The sequence below is a fragment of the Fukomys damarensis genome, unplaced genomic scaffold, assembly GCF_012274545.1.
Source record: "Fukomys damarensis isolate Sample0158 unplaced genomic scaffold, DMR_v1.0_HiC HiC_scaffold_22, whole genome shotgun sequence".
Lineage (NCBI taxonomy): Eukaryota > Metazoa > Chordata > Mammalia > Rodentia > Bathyergidae > Fukomys > Fukomys damarensis.
In genome coordinates this window covers 15,146,146-15,163,090 of record NW_022900934.1, presented here as the reverse complement: position 1 = coordinate 15,163,090, position 16,945 = coordinate 15,146,146, and the positions used below count along the sequence as shown (strand labels likewise).

The following is a 16,945-nucleotide window of genomic DNA, read 5'->3' as shown; positions in this document are numbered from 1 at the left end:
ACACCTACTTTGAATTTCACAGTGGCCTGGTGTACTCTTCAGCCTGGTAAAGAGCTTCTCACCCTCCATGGTGGTTCTTGTCACCTCGACTCAGTGCAGTCTCCTAGTCACCTGATCTACCTGTATTCGTTCCTAGGCTGAGGGAGGCCCTGCTGCTATTCTGCACCTCACCTTCAATGCCCAGCACACAGGAGTGGGGGGCCTGTAAGCATCTGCTGACTGCATAAAGAGTGGTTTAAAAATGATAAAAGGCAGTGCAGACCAATGGTTGGGCTAAAAGACTCAAGTGTCAGCACATCTGGGTTTAAACTTACTACTGAGTGGCCCTGGGCCAAAGACAGGCCTGGTTGCTCTGAGCCTCAGTTGCCTCAAGTATGCAATGGGTGGGTATGTCAACTATACTGTCATTATAACCTGACATCTTGAAAGGATAAAGAAAGGAGTAAAGAACTCAGTATTTGGCAATGTATGAAACACAGTAAATGTTACTGTCACGATGAGGACAATTATGCAACAAGGAAAATGACCTAATGCTTAGCTTTGGATCCCAGCGTGTTGGCACTTTCCCTTCAGGTCTTGCCCAGGGCTCCTTTCTGGTTGAGGTCTGAGGGTGCTGGGGAATTCCTGAGCAGGCTGCACTCTCTAAACCAGGTACCCAGCTGAGGGTGGGGAACAGGCAGAAAAGTAGCTTTTTTATTGGCTGGAGAAGGGGTTCTCCTTTCCCAAATCATCCTCCCAGAGAAAGTTCATTCTTTAAATCGGCCACTCACGGTGCAAGAATTGCCCTCCTCTAACTTGCACAGAAGTGCCATACACTCTGTGCCTGCTCCTGGGCCAGAGTGCAGGACCTAGGCCATCCCTGGGCTACTTCATGATCCGTTCAAAGGAGGACACAAAGGCCTTCTCTAATACCACAGGGCCCCTGGAGAAAAGTACAAATGAGGCTTTCATACTTATTCTAAATATTTTAAACTTATAAATCAGGGCTATTAAATAAAATATGCCTCATCCTCTTATTCTGAGAAATGTGCCTTCATAATGACTTTAATGTCCAGAATGGGTTCAAATTTAGAATCCTCAGAGCCCCATAGCGGACTGACCACAGTGGGTAGGGAGCACCGACTCTCAGCCATAGCCCACCCTTCCCCACATCAAGGGGACCCCATATACAATTGTACATTGATCTCACCTCCACAAACGGCATCTTCAGAGTCACCCTCAAGGTACCAGTTGTGGATAGGAAGGGGTCTGAGAACATCCCAGAAGCTGGCTCAGGGCAGTGGGCAGGGAACACCACGGTTGCTTCACCTGGAACACGGTCCAGCAGAGGCCAGTGGGCACATTCCCTCCCACCTCAGGTTCCCTGCCCCATAGAAGGGCCTGCATGGAGGAGGGCTGGACAGCAGCTCAGGGATGCTGGTGACCCTGGATGGAGGCCCATCCTGCCCAGGTGGAAAGAGAGGACCAAGGCGGAACATGGTTCTATCAGCAGCCAGCTCTGCCATCCACCAAGGAGGTTATGGGAATCTGACACGGGCTTGTTCTTTTGGAGATGGTGGCCCACTTTTCACCAAGTCCTTTTATAAATCAACAGATTGCCAAGAAGGGGTGAAGTAGGCATGAAGTTTCTCTTACTTTCTTCCCTAGCAAGGCCCAGATTTAGGAGTTCAAGTTTCCAGGGCTTCTGTAGGGCTAGCCCCACTCTGAGCCCTTTCCAAGGCTAGAGAATACAACTGAGGTCAGACCCTTCAACCCCAACCTTTAACTAAACAGTGATTTGCCCTTATTTTTTATTTTAATTTTTTAAAAAAGACCTAGACATTCACCTCTGGAGAGAAATTATGGGTTTCAAGAGTTCTTGACAAAGAGCTCCATTCCTTCCAGAAATGTAAAGCCGGCATTTTAAATTTGGTTCTTATTCACTGCTGGAAAGTATTAGAATGAAGATTACAAATTTAATAATGTAACACGGCAGGAAGTGGCCCAGCCTCATCTCCAGGAGAGTAATTCGTTCCTGCCTTCCAGCCGCCACTTCCCAGCATCCCAGCATCACCAGGCCAGCCCAGTGATACACTCCTGACTTCGTCCCTGGTGCTCTGGCCCACACAGCCAGCCCTGACACCAGGCCAGCCCCGTCTCGGGTGCAGGATGCAATGCCGGGATGGTGAGATACTGGGGAGAGCCGCTACATCCAAAGGGAGCCGTCCTGGGCCTCGCAGCCAGAGGAGCAATCACTTGCAAAACCCAAATGTGAACCTGTCACACATCTCTGCTGAAAAGCAGAGCCCAACAGGGGCTCCAACTCTCTTTCTACTCACATGCATAATCCTGGACTTTAAAGACCCAGTACATCCAGCCCTGCTACGTCATCAATGTGCCCCTTTCCCTGGTATTTCAAAAGGCCACGCTCCTTTCCCAACTTAGGGCCTTTGCACGGACACTAATGATAACAAAAGCTAATGTTTATTGAGCGTTAATTACGCACCAGGTGCTGGGCTAAGGGCTCCATGGTTATCCTCTTGCTCCTGCCCTAGGAGGTGGGCAGCAGAGCCAATGGTTAAGTTCCAGACAGCTGGTATGAAATCCTGCTCTGACTTCTGAGTGACACTGGGTTACTTATTTAGCCTCTCTGTGTCTCAGTTTCCTCATCTAGAAAATATAGGGCTAGAGATAGTACCCATCTCTGGGAAGCTGTAGGCTTGAATGAGTAAATGGAGGTAAAGTGTCAGAATATGATGGGTACCATGTGGATAGGGTTGATTATGATTATTTGCCTCTTACACAGTGAGAAAGAAAACCTCTGAGAGACCAATAACATGTTTAAGATCATACAACTGCCAGAAGGAGGATGGTGTATGGTTTCCTGACTGAGGCCTCAATTTTTACCATGACATGGCCATTGTAGAAAACACAAACTAGAAAGTAAAATTACTCAAAATTCTGTTATACAGAAGCAGTTACAGTTAGTATCTCTATCTGCATAAGTGTGTGTATATGACAGAGGGGGAGAAGGCAAGGGAGGGAGAGAGAGACAAAAGTAAAGAGACAGAGAAAGACAGAGCGGGAAGAAGCCGTCACGCACTGAGAGAAGCCAGGATTCAGCCCTCCGCTCCTGGCCCTGGCATGCAGTCTGTGCTCATGACTCTTTGGCCTCCTGTCCTCTTCTATTTCCCTCCCCTGCTTTCCTCTTCACACCTGGCACAGGTGTGACACAGAGGTCAGAGAGTCAGAGAGAACACAGAGCTACAAAGAAGAAGACAAGGCACTTCTCCCTGCTATGGCTTCCCTGGTCCCCCGCATTTCTCTTATGTGCCACAAGAGTTGTTCCTTCAGGTTGCCCAATGTCTAACCCCACCATCACCACCACCAGACTGCCAACTCCACCAGGGCAAGGGCTGGTCTCAGAACAGGGCCTGGCATCGGCAGCACTGGAGGGAGAAGAGGGGTGAGAGGAAAGAGGTGTTTGGGATCCGGTCCTGCCCTTCCCAAACCAGTGCCCCCAGGCAGGTGCAGACAGGATCCCACAGCTTCCAACCTGGAGGGCTCACGGTGAGGTGACAGCAAAGTGACAGAAGCCACAGTATACAAGTACTGGAGACAGGGAAAAGCCAAGCACCAAGGGATGTCCAGAAGAAGGACCAACTCCACCTGAGAGAAGATAGGTGCGCTTCCTGGAGGAGGTGGTCTGGGACCCTAGCGGAGGAGCAGGCAGCCCAACTACAAGAATGGCCCAAGCAGAGACATAGAGATAGAACACTAGAATGAGACTGTTCAATACGGAGAAGCTGTTTTTCAACTAGAAGAACAAATGCTTGTAAAGGCTAGAATTATGAAGTGAAATACGCTAGCCCAGTCTGGAACTTGTTTTCCCTGCTCATCCTGCCACCTTCTCTCTAGTGCACTCTCCCAGTGGTCAAAAGTGCCTTGCCCGAGCTGGAGTGACAATGCTGCCCTTCCTGCCCCATCTGCCCTGTCCAGGTCCAACCTCCTCTGGCCAGAGCCTGCATTCTTTTGCCGGAGGGTTACCCCCTATGCAGCTGGAACAATGGCAACAACCAACTCTTCGACCCCCACCCCAGCAGGCCTCAACCCTGACTGACAGAAGCCAGTGTATAAACACCCAGTCCTTCCTGGCTGGAACAGGTGAAGTGTACATTCTACCTCGGGGTGGGCAAACTACAGCCCACAGGCCAAATCCATCAGGCTGTTTTTGCAAATAAAGTTTTATTAGGACACAGCCTCACCCATTCATTTACATATTGTCTTTGTCTGCTTTCTCACTACAACTGCATGACAGCAGTTGCAGCACAGACCGTATGGCCTGCAAAGACTAAAATATCTGCTGTCTGGCCCTTCACAAAAGTCTGCTGAGCTCTGTTCCACAGTTTCCCTGAAGCCTCCAGCAAAACCAAATGCCAGATGCCGTCACTCAGAGGTAACCTGCCTGATAACACGCGGATTCCTGGATTCTCCCCCTGCTTCAATTCCTCACTTTCTTCCTGGGTTTCTTCAATCCCCTGTGTGAATGACAGGAACCATGTGAAATTTCTATTCAACTCTTTTGACTTGAAAGATGGCGGCTTTCTGAGTTTAGACATAATACGTGGCCTTGAACGTTCTTGTTTTGTTTTGTTTCATTTTATTTTGTTTTAGGACAGCATCTTCCTAACTTGCCCTGGCTGGGTTGAAATCTGAGATCCTCCTGCCTCTGCCTTCCAAGTGCTGGGATTACAGGCATGCACCACCATATCCAGCTTAACTAATATTTGTCCTTGTATCCGTTTCAGGGTCTACATCTGGGGGAAACCAAGCAAAGGCAGAAGAGCAAATGTCACTGGGCCCATTTTACAGATAAGCCCTGGTTTGAGACTGTTTCTCGCACACAGACTGCCCCAAGTAAGACAGGGGCCACTTTTGGTTCGAGACTCCGCACTCACCCCAAATCAGGACATATGTAGTATCCTTACAATACCTGCAGGTTACCTGCTGCTTTATACCCACAGACTTGTTCCTCCAAAGAAGAAACTGAGGCTCAAAGAAGAGACGACTTTCCAGGATTTCAAGTCTAGGTTTCCTTAGGACAAATCCAGGGTTTATTCCATGATGCATCAGCTACCCTTACGCTACTGTATCACCTCACACAAACTTTTGGAGCTCCTGCCCACCTCTCAAAATACAGGGCCAATGTTCCACCGAGGAACAGGGAAGTCAAGAATATAAAACTACTTTTTCAGACAAGGGACTGTGTCTGCACGGGGTAAAGCAGAAGTCAGGAAAGAAACCCTTCCAGGGGGTGCCTGGTAAGAAACCCACTACGAAGCGCTCAGTCAACATCTTCCTTGGTGAAGAACCTGGAATGCAGTACAGAATGGTGCAAAGACCACGCAGCTGGAGTGAGGCCTGGGCTTGGTGACCCACCTCACCCTTCACTAGCTGTGATCTTGGCCAGAACAGAAGTCCTGACACTCAGTTTTACCAACCTGCCTCCTGCAATGATCACACTCATGAAGGACTGAGGGGAAGGTGGTCTATGTCTTAGCACAGAGCTCCCCTAAGCAGTGGAGGGCTAAACAGAGCTGGGGCACCGGCCATACCCCTTTACCAAGCAGGTCACCCATCGTCAGCTGCTGAGTATCTGTTGGTCCTGGACTGGAGCTATGCCTTCTTTGAAGAACTGCCTTAGCTGACAGGAGCTGCCTTACCCCAAAAGTCATGCCTGCTCCCAGTCTGGTGGCCTCCTTGACACAGGAGCATAGAAGGCTGCTCAGCACTTTCAGAGCACTCCAGGGAGCAGGTGAAAGTCCATGGTGGCTGCTGTTCTCCTTGTCCATACTGTGTCCCTGTCACTCACAGGTCTAACCCGACAGGGCTCCCACAGTCTATCGGGGCTCATTTCTATATTTCTTTTAATTTGAAATGACTGCCAGGAGTTCAGAGAACAGTCTACATGTGAAGCCCTCCCTTGCTGGAGGGACCCACCTCATTCCCGTCAGGGCCAGGCTGCCCAGTTTTGGGGGTCCCCGTGCCCTGACCAGCATGCTCAACAGAAGCTGGGCAGAAGTGGCAGCTTCCTGCAGCCAGAAGGCTTAGGAGTGGCCTGGGTGGGCCAAAGTGGGTCCCAGAGGTACTCAGTCCAGCTTGGTGCTGGATTGAGGCAGATGAAGGGCTATATGTTGGATACCTGGTGTGGGAAGGCCCTGTGCCAGAAATATGGTAACATCAGCGCTGTTGTGCCTTGACCATAAGCTGCTGTGAGGTTGGGCAAATGGAGATCCCTCTCTGGTCCTCATCTAAGATCACCACCATAGGTGACCTCAGAGAGACTTTGAGCTTGAAGGCTCCAAAATAACCATTCTTAACGTATATACATATATACGTTCAGTGTGCACAAGGTTCTCTACAAAGCACTTTACAAATATTTATTCATTTACTCTTCATGACACCTTTCAGGCAGGAAGGGTCTATTGTAAGCCCATTTTACAGATGAGAAAATAGACTCAGGGAGGTTAAGTAACTTGCCCATGGTCACTTAGCCAGTAAGTGACACAGCCAGGTTTTAAACCCAGGCCACCTGATGGGGGAGTCTGAATTGTTACCTCTATCAGGCATACCCCGAGGTCAATCTGGCCTCTCTGGAGCCTTCACAGTAGTCAGTACAGGGCTGGGTACCACCATAAGGGCTTAATGAGCTGAGAGCATGAAAATCAAAACCTAGAAGCCTTAAGGACTGTGATGGTGGTTTGTAGGACTGGGACTTGGTAGCGGAGGTGGGAGGGGAAGTTACATTTCCCTGGGTGTTTGTTGGTGCTGTTTCGCTTTCTTCCCATGTTACACACACTACTGTCAACAACAGCGCTAGGTGAGGTTGTGAGAGCAGGCAATGGGGCTTGTACCAGGGAGGAGACACAAGGATCAGAAGACAGGGTGTGCAGGACATTTCTCACTGGATATTTCGCAAGGTTTTAAAATGTCATAGCATCTACATATGTTAAGTAATCATCAAAGGTACCTATTTTAAAAATTATTCAATGACCAATCTACAAAAGACCAGCTAGACAGAAGTTCTGGTGGGAAGGGAATCTCAGGGATGAAAAATGACACATAATATGGATTGACAGGAAGCAGATGAATCCAAAGGAGGAGATGGGGTCCTGGATGAGGGTCCTTTCTCTCATGGACACTTGGGTTGGATCCAAACCAAGCCCACTTGACTCTCACTCTGCAGAGAGGAATACTGAGGCCCAAAGATAATCAGAAATGGCTGCGATTCAGTGGCTGAACAGGATCCCTCTCTCGACCCTGAATGCACTTTCCTGGGCTCCACTGCATCCAAACCAAACACACATAAACAGGTGGTGCCTCTCCCAACCCATGCTCCTGCCCTACCTCCAGCCAACATGCAAACTGCCTCATTTTCCGGAAGTCTACAGTAACAGGAAAGGTGGCAGCTTCCATTTCTGGGATGCTTTCCATGTGTTATACAAATTTTCACAGGTATCTCTAATGCTCACTGCATTTTGCAAAAGACAAGGCTGAAGCCCAGATCTGTTACATATGCAGTCAGGACACACAGTTGGCAAGTGGCCGAGGCACAAACCTAAGTCACTGGACCTCCTAAGTCCGGGCTCTTTTGCTATACCAAACCCCTTCTCTTGGAGAGCATTCCCTATCAGGTTAGGTTGCATCCCACCTGGATACTATTTTTAAATGCCTCTGTGTTCCAATTTTGAGTTTTATTGAGCTGGATAAGAAATTCATCAGATCAGAAGGTTGGATGCCCCTCCCTAGAAAATGACCAGCAACCCCTTTCTTAGAAAATCTAGATAAACTGGCTCAGGCAACTCCCTGGGAAATATTTTCCAGTATTCTGCACCTTTTCATCCAAGATTCCTTTGACTTATTTCTTCCCAGGAAAGGTTTGTCCTCATACGAACCTCATGGTTCTACATACAGCCCTTCCTACCTTTCCCCACTGCAGAAAAAGGAACACACCCTGATCTAAGAAACAGTGTAGAGCTGGACCCTCAGAGTTCCTGGGGCTGCCAGAGTCCACGGGATATCCTGATGGTGTTATTCACGCTGGCTCGTTCAGCACTTGTTCAGATGACTTCCCAACATGAGGTTCCCACACTAAACCCCATCCATGCAAGGCAGACAGCAGCTGAGGCTAACGTGGGTCAGGTCACGAAGGAAAAGGGAGGACACTGAGGGCCAGAAGACTACACCCAGGACTGAATTTGGCACCCAGTGTGCCAGCATCTAAGTTACAGAGAGGCAGACAAAAAGACCTTTTGCTTCTCTTCAGCCTTTCTCTCTAACCCAGTGGTTCTCAAGATGGCATCCTTGACCAGTGGCCTCATTGTACTACACTCCAGGAACCTGTTAAAACGAGGGCCTGGAGGCCCACCCTAGACTGAATGAGAACCCGGGAACAGTGTGCACAAACCAGTACTCCAGGTAATTCTGGGCTCACTTGAGGCTGAACAGCCACCACCACTGGCTGATCCCAACTGTGTGCTGGGCGTGAGACACGCTAGCCCAATGATGACAAACCCTCAGTGCTCTCTCTCAATGATACAAACAGCCTGCTGCAGCACACATGCCACAGATCTGCCACCACTGCTTTAGTCTGTACCACTGAGGACATCTTACCCTCACATGTCCCACTCCGGGCCAGGAACGTTTGTGCATTATGTCACTGATTCATCCCAATAACCCTTTGAAGTATTTACTATTATTCTGGCTCATTTTGAAGATGAGAACACTGAACCCCAGGTCACACAAGTTAGAGGTGACAGAGGCAGGAGAAAAGTCAGGTCTGCAGAGTTCTAAAGCCATCTTCTTTCTCTCCCATCAAGGAAGTTACCCGAGGTCCCTCTGAGTTGCCTGACAAGCTACAAAGCTGGATCAGATGGGCCAAGTGAGGGTGAGGAAGAGAAAACCTTGCCCATCCCCACCTTCCCAATGCCTTCCAGCTATGGCATGGAAGGAAGCCACACTGTGCACATAAAGACACAGCCAGCTGTGCCTAAGGAACAACAACGATGGTACTGGGGCAGGGAACAAGAGTTCTTGGCCTCTGTCTGACTTTACCCAGCTGGGGGCCTTTTTTCTCTCTGGACCTCAGTTCCCCCACCAGACATTCTTTACTACCATCTAGAAGGATGTGATAACCTGGGCTCCCCCTTATCTGACCTCATCTCCCTTCACCCACTCCAACCACGGCAGCCTGCTTTTTGCTCCCTAAAGTCCAAATTCACACTGACCTCAGGGCCTTTGCACATCTGCTCCCTCTGGAACACTCTTCCCACACATATTCTCATTGCTGACTTTGTCATTTCAGCTTCAACTCAAATGTCACCTCCCCAATAAGCTTTCCCTGACTACCTCACTTAACTCCCCTATCCCACCATGGCTTTATTTCCCTTCCACTTAACAAAAACTGAAATTATAATTGATCACTGTGTATTGTCTGGGTTTTTTTTCTCTTTCTCTCAGCCTAGAACATAACTCAGTGAGAACAGAAGCCATGCCTGACTTGTTTCCCAATACAGCTCTAGCACTTACAATGTTGCTTACCACTGAGCACTAAGAAAAAGAAAAAAAAATTTGTTTGAGACAGGGTCTTACTATGTAGCCCAGGCTCACCTCGAACTCACAGCAACCCTCCTGCCTCAGCCTCCTCCGTGCTAGGACTACAGGCATAGACTACCACATCCAGCAGTAAACATTATTTGAATGAATAAATACCAGAGACGGAAACCTAAATTCAAAAGCCGTAACTCTGGATCCTTAATATGTGATCCTAGCAAGCCATTTGCTTTGTTGAGCCTCAGTTTCCCTCCTTGCCTAAAGACAGGGATGGACTAAATGTTTTCCAAGGCTCATTCCGGGACTGCCAGTATTAGAAAGCCAGAGCTGGAACCCTCCCAGTTGGTCTGTCCAAAGCAGGCTGCTGGCCAGGGTCCTGGCAGCGGCCCTGGCCCCACCGCCACCAACGTCCCTACCCAGCCACACAGTCATCTCACTCCCCCAAAGCAGAAACTGTTAATGAAGTGCGCACTGCTAAATGCAGTTACAATTACGGGGGCTAAGAATAAGGCACTGACATCAGCTTCGTCAGTTTCCGAGTGAATCAGAAGGGGAGGGGGGAGGAAGAAGCAAGGGGCGGGGGGACGGCGCTGGAGAGCTGTCAAGTGGAAATAGCACAGCGTTAAATATAATCCAGCCTTGGCCTACATCGGTCTGGAGAGGCAGGTGATGGCTGGGCCCCCAGGGCCAAGGCAGACAACTGAATTCTTCAAGGAGGCCAGGCAGCCACAGTAGCTGCAGGCCAACTGTGGTGGGGATCATCTAGGAACTGAAAGCCGGGAAGGGACGCTATCAGGCTTGGGTGGACTGCAGTGGGGTGGTGGCCCCTGATGGGCAGATATCGGACCCCAAACAGGCCCCTTCTCTCTGGGCTTTGTCACTTGCTGTTTTGTTTTGTTGTTGTTGTTGTTTGTATCAGGGATTGAACTTGGGACCTTGCGCTTGCGAGGCAGGTGAAAGAACCATTTAACTAAATCCCTGTCACTTGCTGCTGTAACAGCACAAGTCTACACAGCCCTTTCCTACCTGGGAACTCGTTTCATGCCCAGATGCAGAAAAGGTGACCGGAAGTCAAACACAGCTGGGTTGGAATCACCACCATGCAACTGTCCAGCTGCCTGGCTTTCTTCATCTGCAAAATGGGTACAGCTACCCTTTGAGGTGCTACAGGATTTAGTGAGATCAAGTAAAGCACTGACTTTGCTAAGCAAGCTCCTCAATCATTTTTTTTATCACCCCAAGAGATGTTTGGACCATGTCATTAACCACTATCCAGATGAGGCTCGGGAAGGTTACGGGACTTGCTAGAGGCCATGGGACTAGTACAGAGTCAAATTCAAGGCCAGGTATCTTTCTACCACAGGAACACTGTGTAGCTGATGTGGACCTGGTGAGAGTGAAGGTCATACTAGGGGAGGTGCTGTGCCCTTCTGAGCACACTCTCCCGAAGTGGACCCTTTCCAACAGTTTGTAAAAGATGTGCTGGAGTGGTGGTTGTTCCAGTGAAGAAAGGCCCAAAGGCGAGAGAAGGGCAGCTGAGGGTGGAGGCTTCCTTCCATTCCCCTCTCCTCCACACCTCGCCCACCTCCCACTCAGCCTCCAGCTGGAAATGCTCTGCCTCTGGGCCTTGGGGTGGGTGGGGAAGAGGCACAGCTTCATCCTCAAGGGAAACAGGCAGGTGGACCTTTCCTTCCCTCTTCTTACCAAATAGAGCAAGTAGGCCCCTGGCAGCTACAAACCAAGGAAGCTGGAGCCAGGAGCCTCAGAGCCACAGAATGAGGAAGAGGAGATGCCCAAGCAAGGGAGACTTCAGGAAAAATCTCTAAAGGTGCAGAGCAGCCTGCAGGCCAAAGATCTGCTAATGAGGAGGGGTGAACCTCCTGCACCTGGTTTCCTGAAATACTGTAATTCTCTAGGATAATTTTAATAAAATGGAGTGATTTGGGTCCACACTCTCACTCCACCCTTCACCTTGAACTCTGGAAATAATTGGTTTGATTCTCTACATGCTTCAATTATCCAAATCCGGAGAAGTCCTGCCCAGCTGCCAAAATATAAAAGAAAGTATAGCATCAGGAGGTAAACTGGTTGAAGAAGGGGGACAGAGAGCAGCCTGCCAAGCCTTCAAGTAGCTCTGATCCGAAGGATATGCTAAGCCAAGCCCCCTCAGGCTGAAGGACTCTCTAATTCCCACCACCTCCATAGGAAATGGAGGGGCAGCAGGACATTTTGTTTCCCAGAAAAACCTCAGGTCAAATTTCAAGGACAAAAGTTAGCACTTGATCCAGGAAAGAAAACTGTGGCAAAGAGTATAAACTGAGAGGAGTGCAGAGTCTAGTGTGGTCACTCCAGGAGATGCGGGCAGGAATTAAACTCTGAATCCCCTACCCCAACCCCAGCCACCACTGTCAGGATCTATCTGGCAGGATATGAGGATCTCTACTTCACAGCCCAGAAGTAACTCAGACCACCTCCATTTCCCCTCTGTCCAAAAATGAGAGGGAGGAGGCCATTGTACTAGTTTATGGGGCCCATCCACCATGCACCCCCCCCAACACACAGACCATATTTGGTCTGAACGGAAGAGGGTGGTGCTGTGAAGGGTGCTGCTTTGCAGCCCAGAGATGTGGCCCAAACTGCTAGGAGAGGAACCGGTAGCCGGCTGGTGTTGCCATGGCAACTTCCTCCCTGCGCTGGAAGCATCCATCCTATGGACAAATCAGAGCTGGCTGCTCCAGCTTCTCCGCCCTTCTCCTGGATGGGCGGGGGAGAAGTGGATGCTGAAACCATTTGGGCAGGCTCAGGAACACCATCCTCAATTCCAGACCCTAACGTAACAATGCCTCATGGCATGTGAAATGGGATGCACCTCAATTCTCCAGCTATGCCCCAAGGCCGAGGGATGGGGCAGACCTGTAGACAGACAAATGAACTACCTGATCAAGAAGAGCAAGGAAATGGATATCCAGAATGCTTTCCACCCTCTTGCTTCACATTAAAGTCCCCCAAATCCTCATCTTTACACAAGTTCAAAGAAGGAGCATCCAACTCTACTTTAATACTTAAAAAATGCAATAAAATTAGCCTAGTAAAATTACAAACGCTAACATTTTAGGTACCAGGTTTTTCCCTGCCCAAACCCACAGATCCTTTATAGTCATGTTCAGAAGCCACTCTCACGTGGTAATAAGACAGATCAAAGCTATCATGTCTTGAGACCCACCTCATACTGGTACTGTGCTATGCCCTTCTCACAGCAAGCAGCATAATTAAAAGCACAGATGCTCAAGTCAAATTGTCCAAGTCCAAACTGTAATTTCTTCACTTTGAGTGACCTTGAGTAAATTACTAAGCCTGTGCCTCAGTTTTCTCATCTGAGATGAGATGACCATCTGGGGATGTTAACAGGAAATTAATTTTATAGAGGTCACCCAGACATAATCCCAAAAGCTAAGGCTGGAGGATCTCTGTGAGTCTGAGGCCAGCCTGGGCCTCAAACAAGTTCAAGACCAGCCTGAGCTACATAGTGAGACCCTGTCTCAAAACAAAATTTTTATAGAAGTATCACGAGAAAAGAATTAATACAATATATTTGAAGTGCCTGAAAAGACATCTAGCCTAACATAACACTGACCTTATAGGGTCTGTGCTATTATATTTTTCCTCATACAAATGAGAAAACTGGAATCATATGTCTTATCACTCCCTCTAAGCCTCCTGAGTTACAAACCCAGGTGCCAACAAGGTTAAGTAACACAGATATAAGCAGGGCTGGAGATTTGGCTCAGTGGTGCCGCTGCCTGCCTCAAAAGTGCAAGGTCACGAGTTCGATCCCTGGTACCAAAAAAACAAACAAACAAACAACAACAAAAGCCCCCACAGATATAAGCAAAAATGCCCACAAGCAGCAAGCTCTCTAAAGTGCCAGTATCCTTGGGCAAGGGGGCACAGCACCATCATAAAAAATGCATTCAGAGTACACAAGGGAAGCTTCCTCTTGACAGGAATTCTAGGAACCTGCAATGACTAACCTCCTGGGCCAAGAGTGGCTAGAAAGGGGTGGGAAGAACAGGCAGTTTCTTTTACCCACTCCGGTCTCCAAGGCTCCTAAATCCGAAGCAGGAATGTATTTAAGGCTAATGGGAAAAAGAAGTCTCCTCCTCACACCATTTCTCAAGAAAGTAGCTGGAGGGTGGATGTGAGCCCTGAAGATGCTCTGGCTCGATCTGGGGGACGGAAAAGACGCACTCAACATGGGTTGGAAGCAGCACGAAGGGGAGGCTCTCACATGAACCGAGGCCTGTCAGAGACACACTTCTGAGTCAGAGCCATCAGGGACAGATCGGCAGCAAGAGGGCCAGCAGAGCAGGGGAGAGGCAGGTGAAGCCAAGCCTGTGCTGATAGCCTCCTACCGAAGGAGTCTCTGTCCAGTAGCCCAGGGACTACTGTACTCCAACTGCTTTTAGAAATTAGTTCAGTGCAGTAACGTTCAAAAGGAGTTAAGTCCAAAAGGCTGCTTTTCGGAGACAAATTAAGCACCCAGACAACGTTCCCTACTTCCGACTTTCTCCAGACACTCATTGTTCTTCCGAAAATGAAAGTTGACTTTCTCCCTCCCCTTCCCAAACTCAAGGCAGCCCTCCAGATAGGCAGACAGCGGGCTCAAGATACCCAAACCCAGCTCTTGGCTTGGCAGCCCCTCCCTAGGCCTCCTCACCTGGGAACCATTTCCTGCATGGTGAGATCTGGCTTTTTACAACAGCCTCTTTCAGAAAGGGCTACCAGCTTTCTGGAAAAAGAACCGGAAACCAGATTTGAGTCTCAGCTCTGTGCTTGCTGTACTGGATGACCTTGGGTTATATGCAGACAGATATAGGCGCACATCACACATCAAGGCTTCTCTCTCTCTCTCTCTCTCTCTCTCTCTCTCTCTGCATGGTGAGATCTGGCTTTTTACAACAGCCTCTTTCAGAAAGGGCTACCAGCTTTCTGGAAAAAGAACCGGAAACCAGATTTGAGTCTCAGCTCTGTGCTTGCTGTACTGGATGACCTTGGGTTATATGCAGACAGATATAGGCGCACATCACACATCAAGGCTTCTCTCTCTCTCTCTCTCTCTCTCTCTCTCTCTCTCTCTAAAAAAAACACACACACACACACACACACACACACACAGAGTCACATGTACACAAATACACATGCACACTTCCATCTATTGAGGGGCTGGAAGGCACTGAAAGATGATTTCTAGGTCTCCTCCAAGTGAAGCACTTAAGAATCTGAAGAAACCCACTGGAAAAAAACCCATCAGGCGGACCTTTAAAAATATCACTAATATTACATGAAGTTATCTGTTGATTTAAGTGGATCCTGGAGCAAGGTGCCTGCAGCCTGCAATAGTCACTGAGGTGTCTGATCCATGACATGGAACATGACTTTGGAGAAAAACAAAATCATACCTGTCTCTCATGCTCCTGCTGAGCCTGGCCCCTGAGACCAAAGTGGCCTGCTGAACTTTAGAAGAGTGCCTGGCCCTGACAGGAGGGCTGGCAGCTAGCTCACCTGCAGCTGCTCCCTCCTCCAGACCCCCAAACTAGCCTGACTTCCTCTTCCCAATTTTGCTTCTGTGGAAGCTACTGCATTGGGGAGCCCCCATTTCCTCCCCAAGGACCTTGCCTTTTCCAGAACAACACAACCTCCCTTGCCTACACCAGGGGAAGTTAAGCCTCTGAGCCTCAGTCATCTATTCTGTAAAATGGCTCTGCAGTTACCCCACTCCCAGCTCCAGGTCAACAGCAAGACTGGTTTATCATGGGTCTGCCTCACCTAGCCCCATGCATTCGGGAGCCCAGATTCTGGAGAATTTTCTCTCCTTTCTCCTGCAGATGAGCACCCACCACCAAATCCTATGACAGAACCTAGATTAACAGTGTCGACCAAATGAAGGTCTCTCAGCAAGCAGAGTCAAAACCTCCACCCGTGAACTCGGTAGAAATGTAGACTGAATTTCCCGAATGGTCCATATAGGCATTTTTTGGAGAGAGAGTCCATGTTTCCATCAGTCTTGTTCTTCCCCACCACAGATACTCGTCTCCTGTCCCCTCGTTGAATACAAATACTGGATGATTTTCAGCTCACAAGACACTTTTAACTACACTCCCAGAGAGCCATACAGAGCCTTAAATGCAAGGCACCACTGTCCCCATTTCACAAACGAGGAAGCCGAGGCTGAGGGGTGGCATAACTTGCCCAAGGTTGCAGTTTATAAGGAAGGAAGACTGGAGCCTGGTTTTGACTCCCAATCTGCACTCTTGGGGGAATTCTCGCCCAAGCCTTCTACCTACCCCACCTGTTGTTGAATTCTCTTCCTCACCCAGAACCAAATCCAGAGCTCCAAAATCCCTCTCTGCCTGGTCCCAGGGTCACAGAGCACAGTTTTCCCTGCACTTCCCCGCCCCTCTCGCTGAGCTGGCGCACAAGACTGGGAGCAGGAGGTTCAGCCGAAGGATGGAGGCCGGGTTCAGCCCCCACAGAGGCCACTCCAGGGCTGAGAGCAACGCGGCACAAGTGCAGAGTTGGTGCCGCCTTACACCTCCCTCTACGAAGCGCTGGCAAAAAGCGGAGAGGCCATAACCTGGCCGCTTCTCCGAGATCAGCCCTAGTCTGGTAAAAACCAGGAGTCCAGAGCCCCAGCCTTTGGGAAAGAGTCGGAATACAAACCAGGACAGTCAAGGCCTTGAACGCCAGGCGGGGGTCTTGGGCACGGAGCCTTTGGGTGCAGCCGAGACAAAGATGGAGAGGTAAGGTCTGTGCGCCACCTCCAGCAGCCGGGAGGCGCGCCGGAGCCCCAGGGCTGAGGCAGCCAGTGCCCCAGGGCTTAAAGAGTGGGCACCTACTATACTGAACACTCGTGGACAGTGGCAGGTAGGACACTGGAACAGGACAAGTGAGGGGTATCGAGTAGACGCAAGTAAGGACAGCTAGGTCCAGGCGACCCAGGGGCCCACCTGAGGGAAAGAGGTAAACGCACATGATCTAGGGTCCCTGGGGGTATGGATAAAAGAGTTCACATCTCAGAGCCCCTGGGGTCCCTTGGGAGGGGAAGGAGACCCGGGGCGCCTCCCCGAATAGGGTTGGCGGTGGAGGACAGACACCGGTCCGCTTTAAGAACACACGGAGTCCGGGAAGGGGCCTCCAGCTCTGGATCCCAGGACGACCCCCAAGGTCGGGGGCGGGCCGCGAGCTTACCCGCGTCCTCGTCGTCGAAGGAGTTCATGCACGGGAAGTAGATGGCGAGCGCCTCGAAGGAGGCGGACAGGCTGAGGCGGCTCTGCGAGCGCTCCATGCCCGCGCC

At 49.8% G+C, this 16,945-nt stretch overlaps 1 protein-coding gene across 1 annotated transcript in view; it reads right to left on the bottom strand.

Annotated features, from left to right (window-relative positions):
- Rims4 (regulating synaptic membrane exocytosis 4) overlaps positions 1-16,939 on the bottom strand; it is a 61,089-nt gene extending 44,150 nt beyond the window's left edge. Inside the window, exon 1 of the mRNA XM_010631474.1 lies at positions 16,840-16,939. Within this exon, the coding sequence (XP_010629776.1) occupies positions 16,840-16,936 (97 nt within the window). The 5' untranslated portion in view covers positions 16,937-16,939. The remainder of the gene's footprint in view (positions 1-16,839) is intronic.
- Positions 16,940-16,945: the final 6 nt, after the last annotated feature.